At 35.5% G+C, this 18,032-nt stretch overlaps 1 protein-coding gene across 1 annotated transcript; it reads right to left on the minus strand.

The window, feature by feature from the left end:
- Positions 1-16,178: 16,178 nt before the first annotated feature.
- LOC133300549 (myb-related protein 306-like) lies at positions 16,179-17,739 on the minus strand. Its single transcript, XM_061500109.1, has 3 exons — positions 17,607-17,739; positions 17,317-17,446; positions 16,179-16,914 (listed from the first exon to the last, which is right to left on the minus strand). Exons 1-3 carry the CDS (start codon positions 17,737-17,739, stop codon positions 16,179-16,181), a joined length of 999 nt encoding a protein of 332 aa, XP_061356093.1.
- Positions 17,740-18,032: the final 293 nt, after the last annotated feature.

Here is an 18,032-nt window from a genome sequence, read left to right on the forward strand (position 1 = left end):
ACATAAGAAAGAATTGTCAATAATTGATTGCGAACTTTAATTGCATGAAAGTTAAACTCGTTGAGAAACTATTGGGGAAGTCAAGTTCCTAGCTATGTCTTTTATTAAAAGTTCAAAACTATTTTTTTCGCATTATTAATTTTTGAATTCAATTCTTGATTTCTTGAAAATTAAAAATTAAAAATAAGTTTTTTTCAAAATTTTGTTTTTACAATTAAATTAATTCTCTCAACAAAATCATTTCAAGATTAATAAACTTTAATCGCTTAGATAAGTTATTACTTGGTTAACCAGTCCTCGTGGGATCGACAATCTTACTTTTACCACTCTATTACTTGTACGATCGGTGCACTTGCCGAAGTCGCAACATGGGTCTAACCCATATTGAGTGAATCAGAATAGATTTGTGTCTTTGTTCTATCTTCCCTTCTTTCTATTTTGTTTTGAAATTGTGTGTGTGATTATTCCATCCCAACATTATTATAATAGTTCATTTACTTTTCTTGTTCAGTTGTTTTACTTTTGCCATATTTTTGTGGGCATATATATGTAGTGTTCCTACTTGTGTCACAATATAATGTGCTGTTATTTTGAGAGTTTGGTGTTACACTAATTTGCATATTTGTAGTGGATTATTTTCTATTTCTAGAATTGTTTATATATGTTTACTCAGACAAAACTTCTATTGATATATGTTTAGAGTGAACACCAATATCTAGTATAAGGTTAATAGGATAAGGGTGAAAAGCAATAAGCTGATAGCACTGGTCTTAGGTTATGTGTATGAAATGTATGAGATAATGGGTGTAACAAGGCCTAGTGGGTGTGGTAGAACATAGCCTAAATGAAATGTCCCCTCATGAGCACTGTAGACATATTTATATAAGCCACCAGGGGAGGTTATGGGTGAGAGTCGTGGACTTGGAGCAGTTCCTCAGAGGCTGATCATGGATAATCATTCATGGGGTGAAGATCGTGGGCAAGAACCCATGACCCGGGTTAACGAGTTGAGGCCCAAGCCGGATAAGGAGCCCAAACCAGATTCATATAGGTCCATTTGAAGGGGGAAGGCTATTGAGTCTTAGAATCCAAGGTCACACTCAAAACATTAAGCCCCCCAACTAGGAGTAGCATGAGTCGATACTCTAAGATGACGAATTAAATGTTCAACTTTGATCTTGGAACTTTCAAAGACAAATTTCAGTGGTGTTTCCTACTATTGTACTGGCCACATTGGATCTTTCAGTGGTGTTTCAAGTTTTAGGGGTACGACTTAATGATTTGAAATCTTTTCAAATTTTAAACAGTCACATTGGTTTAAACTCTTGACCCCCATAACTCCTCGTCGTTTACTTTTCCCTCTTTATTTCTTTTTGTTTTCACTTTTTCTTCATTTAGTCTTCAGTGTTGTCGCCTCCTACGACTATTCCTCCTTCTTCAAGATCTTACGAGTGTCTTTTAGGGCTTTGGTTTAGGTTTCATCGATGGGTCACCCCTTTTTCTTTCAAGGTATATTCTTTTTCTTCTATCTTTCTCATCTCTTGTTTCTGGGTTTCCATTTTCTTGTGGCCTATTAATAAGTAAACCATGCTAGATTGAAACACTTCAGTGGACTGTCAAAGATCGAAAGGAGCCCTAGATAGACTTAATTTTATTCGCCGAATACGATTTTTTGATTAGCTGAAAAGAGAAGAAGACAATGAAGAACATTGTAGGTTTCAAAAAGCCTATATTTACCCTATGTCGAGTGTTGAGCGTCTTAGGGTTCATTTGTGCCCCACGCCTATAGAAAGGATTTTGCCTTTAAGGTTTCGAGGGTTAGACTGGATAGGTCTCAGATTAGAGTCTAATCGTGCCTTTTCTCCTAGGGATAAAATGAGAAATCAAGCCTATAAGCAGTTTTTGGCTTCTCGGTTTGCTCGACCGACTAATCTTGTCGATCATAAGTGGGTGGACGAGGAGGCCTTGAGACTTCACTAATCTTTTGAGGTTGATGAAGACTTTTTACAAATGACTCTTAACGAGATTTGTCTTTTTGAGACTTTTTGAGAATGCAGTAGATACTTCCTTCCAAGTTGAAGTGTCCTGTTCAAACAAGAGGATATGTGCATCTTTTGGAGATGGGAATTTGTTTTTTAATATAAATGTCTTTTTAGCGAGTTGGGAGTTTAGCTTCCTTTTATCGAGGTCTAAGTTGAAGTACTCTGACACCTAATCGTGGCGCCTACCCAGCTCTATCCAAATGTATGGAGTTTCCTTCGAGTTTTTGAGTCAATTTGCAAAGCTTATGGACTTACATATACTTTTAAAGTCTTTTTCTGTCTCTTTGTTGTCTTCTATAATTCTACTGATAAAGGTTCTTCTCGATGTGGATTAGTTTCTTTTAAAGCTCGTCTAGGTTTAAAGTGGTGTACATCTTTCAAAGATAATTAAAAAAACTTTAAGCTTGAATTTTTCAAAAATTTTGCTTCTATAGCATCCACTCCTTTTACTTCTTCTTCTTCTTCGACTTTGGTAGTCGCTCCTTGTCATTTTTCTTGATCGAAGATGGTTATTCCTGATTCCCCCTTGCTTGGAACTGGGGTTACTATACTACGTCGGCCCAAATCTATTTATGTCATTAGGAAAATCTAGATTCTGATAGACTTAATACTTATAATTGGTTCATTCCTAAGGCTAAAAAGTTGATTGAAAAGGGTTTAGCCATCACCTCGCGACAGATTCTTAAGGCAGGCTCCAACAAGGAGGTTGTTCGTAAAGCCTTTAGTGATTATCTTTTTCTTGTTGAAATGAATTACGACTTCCATTCCTTTTTAACGTTTTACAGTTCTTATCTTGTAGAGGATGTCGTGAGTGAAGAAATATTTGCTCGGAAGGTCCCCGAAAACTCAGTCTCGGTCAACCAAGTAGGGTTTCAGAAGGAAGAACTTGGTTCCAGCAACCTCTAATATAGGTTCTATTCCCGAACCGTTATCTACTGAGGTGGCTTCTCAAGGGGATTTACTCTAGCATCGTCAGGGAAAAGGGGTCCAGGTTATAGATCCTCAGTCTCAACGGTAGAAAAATCAAGAAGACTCTACTCATCCTTCAAATAAGTCAGCCCCTGCTTGACCTTTTGCTGTTAAGTCCCGCCATCTTCTGGAACCTTTTTTTAGTCCCTTCCTCATGAGAAGTATGATGCCTACTCAGAGGAGGAAATCATTGACATGTGTAAGTATTTAAAGAAGTCAATTGTTCATCATGCTTCTTATTATTAAATGGCTTTATTGCACTTACTTGACCCACACGAGTTATTGGCAGAACTCGGTAAACTTCATTCTTTCAAGGATCAATTTAACTCTGAGAAGGAGTCTTTGAAGAAAGTAAATGAAAATTTAAAATCTCAACTTACTCAAGCCCAAGAAGAAAAGTTATTGCTGAGAACTCTAAGAAAATTGCCGAAGCTAACTTCCTACAAGTTTAGAAAGAGAAAGATGAGTTTAAAAATGAGCATAACATGTTGGATTGAGCTGCAAAACTAGAATTAAGTAACGATAACCTACACAAATTTGTTGACCTTCTCAAGGAAGAACAGGAGAATGCAGACGAAAATCTTGAGTCTTTTGATTTCGTGGTTTGAGGTCAAATTTTGGATTAGATTACTTTTTACAACCTAGGTATCAAACTTCAAGAGCTTGAAAAAATTGACATATACAATTATGTTGAAGGCGTATATTTTTTCATTACAACTGGAGATGGCAGTAAGGTTCTACTTCTTTCCCGCCCGGTTAAAGCTTATACTCATGGTCTAACAATCCTGAAGCTCCAACTGCGTGAAGGGGTGGTGTAACACCCCGTGTATACCCGGTTTGTTAACATATCATCGTATTAAGCTGTGCTTAATTAAAAATTTGCAGAATATCTTTTTCTTTTCAATTATGACGTCATTATACTTAGCCACGTTGATTACTTAATCAATTTCATAAAATATCGCCTGTATGTGAATTGCAATTAAACATCTAACTGAAATACCTCATAATATAGATAAAGTGAGTATCTAAAATCACGGATCTACAATACGTAGTCCGAACAATATCCTGATACATTATTGCAACTCCAAAAAAAACAAGACATAATCAAGTCTAAGTGGCATGGACAATCCCCATGCTCATCAAATCAACATCATAACAAACAGAGTATTTATATGTAACATCCAATCATAACAACATATCAGCATAAACTGAAGCTAAATGCATAAGGCAGTAAATAAGATCCAACATCCAATCATAACAGCATATCAGCATAAACATGTAACATCTATCAGCTAAGCTCTGGCCTCCTGCCACTAGAGGTCTCAGCCCCCTGGTTACCTGAACCTGAAATAAGCGCCCTAAACGTGGGGTGAGATCTTTAAACAAGAAATCTCAGTAAGACAAGGGGTCCTCAAGGATCTTCCACCCCAAGCTCTCTTACATGTGCAATATAAGTTCAAAAGCAGTAATTTAATATAATTTCCAAAACTATGCAGTGCAACAGATATTCATGCCATGTGTGTTGTAACTATTCTACTGGCCAGAGAAATGTAGATATATGTCTATCACCTACATGTAGTACAAGGAACACCGTTTACACCTCACCCACAGCCTCACCATATTGTATGTACTACATACTCAGGCTTACCGTATAGGTGGAACACCACATGCATATCATAAGGCACTAGCATATAACAGCTCAACAGCATTTCCAAAACATCAAAAACATGTAACACAGCATGCCTATAACCATACCCCCATGGGACATGGTGGAACCACAACATGGCTAAATCGAGGACACGAAAGCTTACCTTGCAAGCTCACTATTCAAAGCCAAGAGTCCACACAGTTCAAGTCCAACACACAGCAGATCACAATCTGATTAGGACTAGCAAGCATATCAACACCCATAGCTGATAAGCATAAACATAAAGACTACGTTTTCCTCTTACGATTTATGTCTTAAGGCTTCATACAAAGCCATAAGCCCTTAACCACTTGATTCTGACTTAGTTCAGTTAAAATAGAAGTTCAACTTCATCAATCTAGGGTCCACAAACCTCTAATAGCCTACTGTATGAACAATGCAGCTATTGTTCTTCGAAAACCCAGAATATCCGGATATACGTCGGGGGCATATCCGGATATCAATATCCGGATATCTTTCTTCCAATATCCGGATATTCATATCCGGATATTCAGATCCCCATATCCGGATATCAATATCCGGATACCCATATTCGGATATCAATATCCGGATATTCACAAAAAAATATCTGGATATTTCGCGACAGAACCCAGATTCTGCATTTCGCAAAAATCCAAATCAAAGGTCCAACTTTTACCGAATACAGAAGCTTAAACATGCATTTCAAGGTGTGTTTAACGTTACCCACCCTTAAGTTATCAACTTAGCTCATTACATGCATCAAGGTTCCATTTTTAAGCATTAAACTCAAGAACAAGAGTGATGATCATACCATAAGCTCAAAGCAGAGGATGAAGGTGCTCTTGGAGCTCTCCCTACAGCTCCAAAGGTGCAGGCAACAAGGTGAACGAAAATGATGCACAAGGTAGCTCTTTTACTCAACAAGAAAGCTCCTTGGAGCTTCGAAACACCAAATAAAGGCTCCCTCCTCACCAAAACCAGAAAACAGCACACCCAACGTCACAAGACAGTAGCCATACACAGAAAAGAAGCCATTTTCTCACTCACAAGAATTGTTCACACACACCTAAGGTGTTTAAGTTAGAAGAAATGGAAGAAAATGGCCTTTGGCTCTTGAAATGAGAAAGAAACCAATGAAACAGTGCATGGAGGAGCTGCTCAGCCGCAAGCCTTACGTAGAGTTAAGGTTTCTAGGGTTTTGTGCCCAACATAAGAGTATTTATTGCCAATTAATCATTAAACACACAGTATTAACTTTAATTGCTACGCTTAGCATTTTAATCCCAAACTTAGGATTCTTAACTTACTCAATTTTACAAGAATTATCATATTTTTCTTATATTTTTCGGAGCACCTTTCTGGTACGCGCTTTTCATAGCCAGTATCAGTTTCTGGCACCAGTTCTCATTATTTTAACTTGAGACTCGTTTTACAAGTCCTATATATTATTATAGGAATTATCATGCACTTATTATAATTTTCCAGGATACTTTATCGGTACGCACTTATACCGACTAGCGGAACTGGTATCTGCACTTTTCTTCCGAAAAGCGACTTTCAGCATTCTTAATCACTTACTATAATTATTAGAGCCTCATAATAATTATTAAGGTCAATTATGAAATTATTTCCTAATTCTCATATATAATTAATTAATTTCTTTAATTAACGGTGCAGGTTCTTACAGGTGGTATGCCACCTTATTTTGTAATAGTTTTTTGGGCCTGAATGTCGGCTTTCAAATGATGTACTAAACTACACTTTTGTTTCCTTTTTTGCAGCTCTGGGATATCGACTTGAACATATTTGTCTTAAATGTTTGTGCTTTATCTTCTCTTTTCTCTATTCCTCGATGTCATTTAGATACTATGGCACTTGTTAATTATACGTCCAACTTGATAAGGCGAGTTACCTTGGTGTCATTTTCTATGTTGCACTGACATTGACACGGAAGACGGGATACGACACGACACGACACTCCAACACGTTAGTTTTAAAAAATATTTAATTTCGACACGTTAGGACACGTTTTGATATTATATAATATTTTTAATTTATGTAGTGTATATTATATTTAGTATTCAATAATTTAACAAAAAAATAAAGCTAAACTTATAACACCCATTAATTTTGCAAAAAAACATAGTATATCCCAAATATTGATATTAAACTCAATAAAATTGTAATTCTAATCTAATGAATTTAATAGTTGGAACTCAAAATGCAACGTAACGTAATCTTTGAATCTTTTTTGAGTCTTTGCAAAGAGAATTGGAGTGTCGGAGTGTCGGTGAGTGTCGAGAAGTGTCAGACACGACACGTTAGGATTTTTAAAGTGTCGGTGCTTCGTAGGTCATTTTCTAGGCAACAAGGGAATTTGTCAGTCACGCTTCCCTCTTAGGGAAGTCGGGTGCCTTAGGTGCTTTAAGCAACGAGGGACTTTGTTAGCCATGCTTCCATTTTTGGGAAGTTGGGTGCCTTTTTTTAAGCAACAAGGACTTTGTGAATCACACTTTCGTCTAAAGGAAGTCGGGTGCCTGGGGTGCCTTTACTTAGGCAACAAAGGACTTTGTCTGTTCGTTTTTTTCCTTCCAGGTAACAAGTTTAGTAGGAACTCATTTTCTTCATTCATTTGAAATTCAAATTTACATAGAAAAATTCTTATAAGAAATGGAAATGCTTTAACTATGAAGTAAAATAACAAGGATTGAATAAAATTACTAACAGGAATAACTATGATCTAACCCATATTGAGTGAATCATAATAGATTATGTCTTTGTTCTATCTTTCCTTCCTTCTCTTTTGTTTTGTAATTGTGTGTGTGTGATTATTTCATCCTAACATTATTATATTAGTTCATTTACTTTACTCGTTAAGTAGTTTTTACTTTTGCCTATTTTTGTGGGCATATATATGTAGTGTTCGTACTTATGTCACAATATCTTGTGATGTTATGTTGAGAGTTTGGTGTTAATTTGCATATTCGTAATGGATTATATTCTATTTTTGGAATTGTTTATATATGTTTTCTAAGACAAAACTTCTATTTAGATGGAGCGGGGCAGGCTAAGTTTTAGAACCTTCCTAACTCGCCCCGCCTAACCTGCCAACCCATCGGGCTATGTCTTTTGGGTTTTTTTTAGTGTAAAACAGATTCGGGGCTGGCAGGGCACCAAACGGGGCGATGCCAAATTTTTCAGCTCACTCTCAAAAGCGAGGCATACTAGCTCATTTTTTGGCGAGGCAGGCCTTCCTGCTTTTCCACCTCTACTTGTATTGATATATGTTTAGAGTGAACATAAATATCTAGTATAAGGTTAATAAGATAAGGGGAAAGCAATAGACTAATAGCACTGGTCTTAGGTTGTGTGTATGAAATGTATGAGATAATGGGTAAGTGTGGTAGAAAGTAGTCTGAAAGAATTGTCCCCTCGTGGGCACTGTACGTAGACGTATTTATATAAGCCACCAGGGGCAGTTATGGGGGAGAATCATAGACATGGAGATGTTCCTTAGAGCCTGACTATAGATAGTTGTTCATAGGGGTTCAGATTGTGGGTGTGTGTATCCATGACCCGGGTTAATCAAAACACTTATTAATTGCGTGTTTGAATTATGAAAAAAAAAACAAAAACAAAATAATTTAAATACTCACAAGTTAAAATATAAAAGCACTAAACTTGCATTTTGTAATGGTACGGTACATAACCAATAAATAAATAGATAGATGGACCAGCACATACAACTTATTAAGTTACTACTTGAATTTTAAATTATTATTACAATTTTAAATATAACATCACATTATAAAAATATAATTATATTAAGCCTCATTATTATTTATAATCTATTAAATATATTTTAATGAATTTTTCATACAATATAAAATTATTATATAATAGAGATGGCAAAGAAGATCAATTGTCCGCCTTGCCCTGTCCCGCTTTCAACTTACCTTAGAATGACCTAATCCGTGTCATCCCACTTTTGAAAGTGAGTTAAAAATCTCTACCCTCCTTGCCGATCCGTCAACATAATAAAAATATGAATCTTTTCAAAAAAAAATATACTCTTCATATACGTAAAGGATATTAAATGAAGACCAAAGAGGTAAAAAAATCATTAATTAATATTTTAAAAAAATTAAAAAATATAAAATAAACATAAGTCAACCCGCCTACAGCGAATTTAATCCGTTTTGACTTGCCTTATTATATAACAAGTTCAATCGAGTTGGCGGGTCGAGACCAGCTCAACATTATTTGTAAAATGGGGTTAGACCTATTTTGTCACTTTTATTATATAATAAATAAAACTCTGCCCAGTTGTTTATAAAATTATCAGAGAGCTGATTGTTAGCAGGCTTAAACCTATCATGGAAAAAGTGGTATCTCCACTTCAGACTAGCTTTGTCCCATATCGTCAAATTCAAGATAATATTATTGTTGTTCAAGAGCTAGTCCATTCAATGGAGAAAATGAGAGAAAAGAAGTTCTTTATGGCTGTTAAAGTTGATCTGGATAAAGTTTACGATCGTTTAAATTGGAATGTTATTCGTAAAGTGTTGGATGAAATCAAAATGCCAAATAGATTAACATATTTAATAATGACAGCAGTGACTTCTCCAAAGACCAATTTGACTTGGAATGGCAGCCTAACAGAGGAATTTCAACCTAGAAGAGGTGTAAGACAAGGTGATCCCATGTTAGCTTACCTATTTGTTTTAGCTATGGAGAAGCACTCTCACATAATCGAGACTGCTGTGAATGGTGGTTTGTGGAAGCCAATTAGAGCTGGTAAGGGTTTACCAAAAATATCACATATTTTTTTTGCTGATGATCTTATGCTTTTCTTAGAGGCTGATGAAGAGAAACTTCATGTTCTTCTTCGGTGTCTGAATCTCTTTAGTGACATATCAGGTCAAAAAGCCAGTGATCAGAAAACAAGTTTGTATTTTTCTAAAAATACCATGAATGCAATTGCAGATAGAATCACTGAGTTGAGTGAATTTAAGCGCATAACAAATGTGGGTAAGTATCTTGGTGCAATGATTCAGCATGGAAGATTGACAAAGAACTTATTTGTTGGAATTATCGATAGAGTGAAAGAGAGACTGATCAGCTGGAAAGCTTAGTCCCTTTCCCAAGCAGGTAAAGTTGTTCTTGCCCAATCAGTGTTGTCTTCCATTCCTTTCTACCATATGCAAAACAGTATGCTCCCTAAGAATGTTTGCAATGAGTTAGAGAAAATTCAAAGGGCTTTCATATGGGGTGACTCAGCTGACAGAAAACATATGCACTTGATTGCTTGGGATAACATAACAAATCCGAAGATAGCAGGTGGATTGGGCATCAGAAAACTGTCATCTATGAATGAAGCTTTTTTTGGAAAATTAGTCTGGACTTTCATTAATGAGCCAGACCAGCTTTGGTTAAAAGTGTTGAAAGCAAAGTATTGCACTGCAGGTAATATACAAGATGTATTCAACTGGAGAACTAGAAACTCTCATCTTTGGAAGCACATGTGTAAATTTTGGCTCAAGCTCAAGCCTAGACTGGTTTGGGATGTTGGAGATGGTTCATCTGTTAACTTTTGGGAATATAAATGGCTGGATCATGTAGAAAATTTGGCAAGCAAAGCCATTGCCCATATTCCCCAAATAATTATTGGTAGGAAAGTTAAAGAGTATGTTGCTAGTGATGGATCCTGGAATCACAGGGAACTATCTGATCTTCTACCTCAGGATTGCATTCAATCAATTAGAAGCCTTCTTCCACCTTATGTTACAAATGGTCCTGAAAGACTTTCATGGAGCTTAGATGGATCTCGTAAGGTCACAGTTAAGCTATTGTATAATGTTATCCTTAATTGTGATAGAGAGGATTCTCACATTAATGAAATATGGTCTATTATCTGGAAAATTAAAGGTCCCAACCGGATCAGCCTGCTCTTTTGGAAGATGGCTCATCATCGTCTTCCAACGTGATCCTTGCTGGTGAGAATGAATATGATGTCTACTACATGTCCTTTATGTAATCTTGAAGAAGAGACCATTATTCACATGGCTAGGGATTGCAACAAGATAAAGGACATTTGGTTGGAATTGGTCCAACCGGAAAAGGTCAATGGTTTCTTTAGTTCAGATTTAGATAGCTGGATGTCGGAGAATTTGAAGAATGAAGCTGTGATCCAATTTAATGCTCCCTGGTCCTTGTTGTTTTCTGTAACAGTGTGGCTAGCTTGGTTTTGGCGTAACGAAATTGTGCATGGTACTGTTGGTAATTGGCTAGCTTATAAAACTATGACTATTAAGCAAAAGGTTAAGGAGATCACTCAAGCTTGGGTGAATGGTTAAGCTGCAAAGCCTAATAGAACTCATGAAATTATTCCTGTTTGTTGGACTGCTCCAGAGGTGTAAAAACCTGCACCGTTAATTTAGGAAATTAATTAAATAAATATGGGATTAATGAAATAATTCTATAATTGACCCTAATAATTATGAGAAGGCTTAAATAATTATGGTAAGTGATTAATAATGTGAAAAGTCAATTTTCTGACGAAAAGTGCAGATACTGATTCTGCCTCACGGTATAAATACGTACCGATGAAGTATCCCAAAAAATTATAATGAGTATGAAACTATTTCTAGAATAATATCTAGGACTAGTATGTCAAGTTTTAAGTCAAAATAATGAGAACTGGTGTCAGAACTGATACCGGCTACGTAAAAGCGCATACCGGCAAAGTACAGCGAAAATAAAATAAAAATATGAAAAATCATAGAAAAATGGCTAGTTTCAGAATTCAAAGTTTGGGATTAAAATGCTAAGCGTAGCTATTAGCGCTAATACAATGTGATTAAAACTTAAGTAGACTATATAAGGACTTGGCACATGATCCTAGGTCAGAAAATCATAAACCTTGCGTGAGTTTTTTGAGCTTCTAGAGGCAGCCACCTTCCTCCACCTTCTCCCCTCCATTGAAGCATCAAGAGACCATCTTTTCTCTTGGTTTCTGCACAAAAGTTCCTTGTATGAGTGTGCTCTAGCCTTGGGTGGGTGAAAGTCTTGGCATTTCTGAGTTTGGCACCCTCTTTTCTTGAGTTTGTGAGGGCTGTATTCTGAGTTGTTGGAGAGGTGACCATTTACTTGGCATTTGAAGCTTCAAGGTACCATTTTGGTAGAGAAAGAACCAAGTTTTGTTGGTCAAATTCGTGGACCCTTTGAAGTCATACTTTGGAGCTGCCTTGTGAGCTCCAAGAGCACTTGTGGTTCTGTTTTGAAGCCTTGGGTAAGTGTCATCACCTTTGATCATGATTTTCCTTGTTAAAAGAAGAGCCTTGGCATGTAATATAATAAAATGAAGTAACCAACATGAACATGAACCTAAAAGTGTATAAAAATGCATGCTTGGACGTTGAAATGGGTTAAAGTTGAACCTTGGGAGTGATATCTCGTGAAATGCAGAAACTGCATTCTGTCGCAAAAATATCCGGATATTGATATCCGGATATGGGGTTAGAGATATCCGGATACGACATCCGGATACGGATATTCAGATATGGCCCCGACAAATATTCGGATATTCTGGGAATTTCAAGAGTGTCACTGTTCTGTTCGGACATAATGGTATTTTTGGGTTTGTAGACCCATGATTGGTTAAGTTGAACCTCTGTAACAATTAACTTATGGCTTTGTGAGAAGCCTAAAGACATGAAACCAAGAAGAAAACGTTGTTGTTGTGTCTTGAATTATTAGGAGATGAATATTGATATAATTGCTGGTCTAAAACAGATTGTGATACTGCTGTTTGTGGACTTTGAGCTTGGTTGGTTTCTTGTGTTGGATAGTTAGCTTGCGAGGTAAGCTTTCGTATCCTCGGTTTAGCCATTGTTGGTTCCATCATACCCCATGGGAGATGGTTTATATGCATGATGTGTTTTCATGTATTGATATTTGAAATGTTGTTGAGCTTTTATGTGCAAGTGCCTTATGATATGCATGTGTTGTTCCACCTAGACGGTAAGCCTGAGTATATGATGTCATACAATAGGGTGATTCTGTGGGTGGATGCAAGTGGTGTCTTGCACTGATTTTAGGAAATAGACGTATGTAAATCCTGCATTTCTTTGGCCAGTAGAATAATTGACACACATGACATGATTATTCAGCTGCATTGCACTGATTTTGGAACTTATACTGTTTTACTGCTTTTAGAACTTATATTGCACATGTAAGTGAGCTTGAGGTGGAAAGATCCTTGAGGACCCCTTGTCTTACTGAGATTTCTGTTTAGAGATCTCACCCCACGTTTGAGGCACATTTTCAGGTTCAGGTAACTCGGGGGTTGAGATCTCGGGCGGCAGGAGGTCGGAGCTGATGTGATATGCTTGCTGTTTATACTGTTATGTTTGGATGCTGACATGTTTTATATTTACTACTATGTTTTGTTGATTGAGACTTTGTTGGGCTTTGTTTCCTTATTTGGTAAGCATGGGGGTTGTCCATGCCACATCGATTGACTATGTCTTATTTTAGAATTGAGTTGTATAATTGTATCAGGATATGGTCCGGACTACGTGTTGTAGTTCCATGATTTAGATACACATATATTTATATTATGAGGTTATTCAGTGTAGTTAGCTGTCTATTTGCTATGATTACATACAGGCAATGTTTTGAATAAGGATTAACTAATCAACTTGGTAATTCATAATGACATCATAATTGAAAAGAAAAAGTTAATTCCGCATTTTAATTAAGTTTAGCTTAATACGATGACATGATAACAAACCGGGTATACACGGGGTGTTACAAGAGGCTGGCTGGATAAAGATTAGTTCTGATGGGGCAGCTAGAAAGGATGGCAGTGGGGCTGCTTGCGGTGTTATTATAAGGGATGGAATAGGCCATTGGTTACATGGTTTAGCCTATCATATTGGTAATTGTTCTGCGTTTGTTGCGGAACTATGAGGTGTTCTCAAAGGCCTTGAAGCTGCGTGGGCTGGTGGTTGGAGGCGCTGCATTATTAGAAAGTGAATCAAGTTCTGTTATCACTTTGCTCACCAAGTTTGGTAGAGCAGCTCGAGCGTCCCGTTTGGTAACTGATGTTCGAGCTTGGCTACAGAGAGATTGGGAAGTCCAGCTGGTTCATGCTTTTAGAGAAAGTAATGGATGTGTTGATTGGCTTTCTAAATTTCCTTTAGACAATCATATAGATAATAATTTGTGTTTTTTCCCCAACCCTCCCCTGTATTTGGCTGATTTCTCTTCTGTTTGTAATTTTCGCAAAGTTTATTTGAATTGATTTCTCTAGGGTTTTCTTCCCTAGTTCACCAAAACAAAAAATATTAATAACACTTGCATATACAAATTAGAGCCTGTTTGGATTTTATCTTTTCTAAGATAGAAGCTACTTATAAGTTAAAGTTAAAAAAAAAAAAGCATAAAAAGAAAAAGTTAAAAGTTGTTTAGTAATTACATAAAAAATTTCGTTTAAAAGGACATATTTCAAGAAAACTATCTCTCTCTATCTTTTGTAGCTCTTCATTTAAAAAAAAAAAAAGTACACAATTCAAGAAAAGCATATAACAGCTTAAAAAAACTCCTCCTAGAAGCTTTTAGCTTTTAGCTTTTAGCTTTTAGCTTTTAGCTTTTTTCTTCATTATTAAAAAAAGTGTTTTTCAATATAAGAGTTTTTCTCAAAACTTGTTTGGCCTAACTTATGCTTATAAGTATATTTTAACTTAAAAAAGAGAAGATCTAAACAGGCACTTAATCCTGTTCATTTATGCTGATTCTTCTCCTTTCTATGGAGCCGAATTTTTTGTGTCATGTCATTTTATTTTACAGAATAATATTTTTGCAATTATTGTAGATAAGTTATTTGCATTTACTCCCAAAACGACGTCGTTTTGAGATTAAAAATAATTATAATTATAAAGACTATAATAATCCTGAAATAAATTAAAATTGTAAAAACACCATGATTTCCGCCCCAAAACGACGTCGTATCAGTAACTGTAGAAAAAGAGAACCCTTTATTTTATTATTAAGTTTTAATATTTTAAAGCATTTTTTCTATGGAAAATAGTAGTCTCATGTTGTAGGAGACTACTATCTTATGTCATAGACACTTCGATAAGTGTGCTGCTATTTTCTTTTCTTTTCTTTTCTCTTTTTTAGTGGTGGATCTCATCATTTTGTGTCTTAGCATAAGATATGTTCTCTCCTACAAACCCTTTTTTCTATTGAGTGATGATATTCTAACTACCAAAAAATTTCACTACTAACTTACTACCTATCACATTACCATTGGATCAAAGAGAGAATGTTAAAAAGTGTTTGAAGAGAGAGAAAATGTTAATCAAATGGTGATTAGATAGATAATAAGTTGATAGTGAAAAATTTTAGTAGTGAGAATATCCCTCCTCTTTTCTATTATGTTAAAAGCAAATAAGATCATAATACATGAGTGATGCACATGCGTGACTAAGCACATTCTAGAACCTCTCCTGGAGATAAAAACAAACATTTTGAAATGAGAATGCCTTTTTTTTTTTTTGGTAAATAAATGAGAATGCCTTTAATACGATGAACGTTGAACAAGTGACGTCAAAAATATATTTATTATTAAAAACATTTCTAGACTTTTTAGTATTAAGTAAAATGTATACAATAAGTAATTACCACATAATTTTATTGTTAAAAATTATCAAAATAAGTTAGGTCGATTTAAACCACTTAAAATAAATTATGGTAATTTTTTAATATATAATGAAAGATTTAATTAATTCTGATAAATTATCAATATATAATATTTTTATACTCCATTTAATTACATATTTACAAATTATTAAAAAAGTTTGAATATCATTTCACTACTTAACAAGTCCAATATATACTTCGATTGTGTGCTGATATATATCATTAAATAGTAGTATACAAAAATTTATACCGAGAAGTATAAATTTTAAACTCCATATTAATTAAAACTCAACATGAAATTCTGACATTTTTCTAAAGAGATTTAAAAAACAATAATGACATTTAAATAAACTTATACGATTAAGTGAGACTTACGTAATATTTTATTTAATAATAAATAATATTAAAACAAAACTGTCAAAAAAAAGTGTGATAGAAATAAAACTCATCTGACCACTTAATAGTTTAAACTAAAATTTACTCGCTCATACTAAAATCAGGTATTAGTCAACTAAAACTTAAATTCCTGATCAGAAGAATGAAAGTATGAAACAACCAACTCAAAAAGCAGAATTTAATAGCATTAAACTTGTCATAAGAGAAACAAATTTCCAAAGAGACTTCTAATTATAGAATATGATGATATAATAATAATGTTAATATTTGATTGCAATATACACTTCTAGCACAAAAGGGTTGAAGGCCAAATTATGATTCAATCAGGCTTTTTCAGTCCTAGAACTGAGTAAAAAAAGCAAATTCCCAAATTCCCAGTTACAAATTGGACTAATCTAAAACATATTGGTAACTGCATAAGCTGTAATATCACTGCAGCTACTTTTTTCTTGACAAGCAGCATCATCTAGAAGCCATTTCTCAAGCAAAAAGAAGGGCATTTCTGCATTAGCATCATCATCTGGTTTGCTCACATCTTGGAAAAGAGTAGCCTCAGGGGAAAGAGATTGAGAAAACTCAGAATTTGAAGAATCCAAATTAGACTCATAACCAAACAAAGATTCAAAAGTCTCAGATAACTCAACATTGTTGTTTCCCTTTGCCCCCCAACTTGTGGTTCCTTCACTAGAAGCAGTGTCATTCCCTGCATAAGCCAAGTTATTAAAGGAATTCTGTGTCATAGCTGAGTTAGCACATGAGGCCTTTGGTGCATTTTTCATCCACCCTTTCAGCAAACGAGCAATGTTATCAGCACTTGAAGCATAGCTTGAAGACTGTGTTGGTTTAATGGTACAGAAAGAGCCACCATTGGAAAGATTTGATTCTGGTAAGCAAGGTGTCTTGTTTGGTGAAAGAGCCTCACTAAGAGCTCTTTTGGCCATGTGGATATCAGTTTGGAGCCTTCTTTCCCATTGACCTCGAGGCATTGGTTGAGAAGCTGAAAAACCATGTCCCAAGCTTCCTTCAGAACCTGTTTCCAATTTCTTGAGCCTCTTTTTCAAATAGGTGTTCCAATAGTTTTTTATGTCATTATCTGTTCTCTGTGGAAGGTATGCAGCTATAGCAGCCCATCTGCATCATAAATCAATGTGTAGCTTTAGTTTAACATGTGAGAATCCAAATTTTAACACAGCTGCATTTCCACGGACTCAAACTCTTTCCAGTTACACAGCTGCATTTCCACGGACTATCCACATGATTGGTGATATATATATATATATATATATATATATATATATATATATGGGTCAGGATCATTTTACACCAATGTAAGTTACAATCTCAATCTTGTCCGATGATTCCACTTATATCTAAGGGCTTTAATTTTTTAGTAATGTGAGCCATTGGATATAAGTGAATCAATGGTCAAGATTGAGTGTAAGATTTCTAACTTTTTTACTGGTGTAAGAAAGTACTGCTCCTATATATATACATTAAAGAGAGCAAAAAGAGCTTGAAGGTGAATTTGATTACCTGTTCCCTAAAAGTGCTTGAAGATGGATTATCATCTTCTCCTCTTGTTCTGTGAAGTTACCCCTTTTGATTCCTGGCCTAAGGTAATTAGTCCATCTAAGTCTACAACTCTTACTGCACCTTGACAACCCTGAAAAATAACCAAAACACCATTTCAGATCAAAGGGCTAAAAGAATCAGCATTTCCCTAATATGACATGATCTGATAAAACAAGACAAAAGAAAATTACAATATCATAAAAAAAAATTACACAATAATGAAGAAATTAAGATCAGAGTTGAAGATTAACCAGTATTGGTGGGAACAGCTTTCCAATTGCCAGGACCATGTTCCTGTATATGAGACACCAATATGATATCTTCTTCAGGAGTCCAAGGTCCTTTCTTGACACCTTCTTTATCACAACAAGGTGGTCTTCCCATCTTTTCCTTGCACCTTTATCTTAATTTCACTACTTTATATGCTCCAAAAAAATGTATAACTCTCCCTCTCTTGTCTCTGAAGATCTCTATTACTTTCTTAATATTTTTCCTTTTCCTTTTCCTCTTACTTGCTAGAAGGTGCTATAAGGCAAGAGTCCAAGGCTAAGGAAGGTTTGGTGTGTATAAATAGAGAAAAAAGAGAAGGGTTTGAAGGTATGGAGAGTGTTGTGTGAGGAGGGACCTACAGAGAGAGGAAACTAAATAGTCAAAAGCTGACGGTAAGAGCATTAACT

The sequence above is a fragment of the Gastrolobium bilobum genome, unplaced genomic scaffold (genome assembly GCF_033153095.1).
Source record: "Gastrolobium bilobum isolate Gb01-03AN ecotype WA unplaced genomic scaffold, APGP_CSIRO_Gbil_v1 utg27707, whole genome shotgun sequence".
NCBI classification, from domain to species: Eukaryota; Viridiplantae; Streptophyta; class Magnoliopsida; order Fabales; family Fabaceae; genus Gastrolobium; species Gastrolobium bilobum.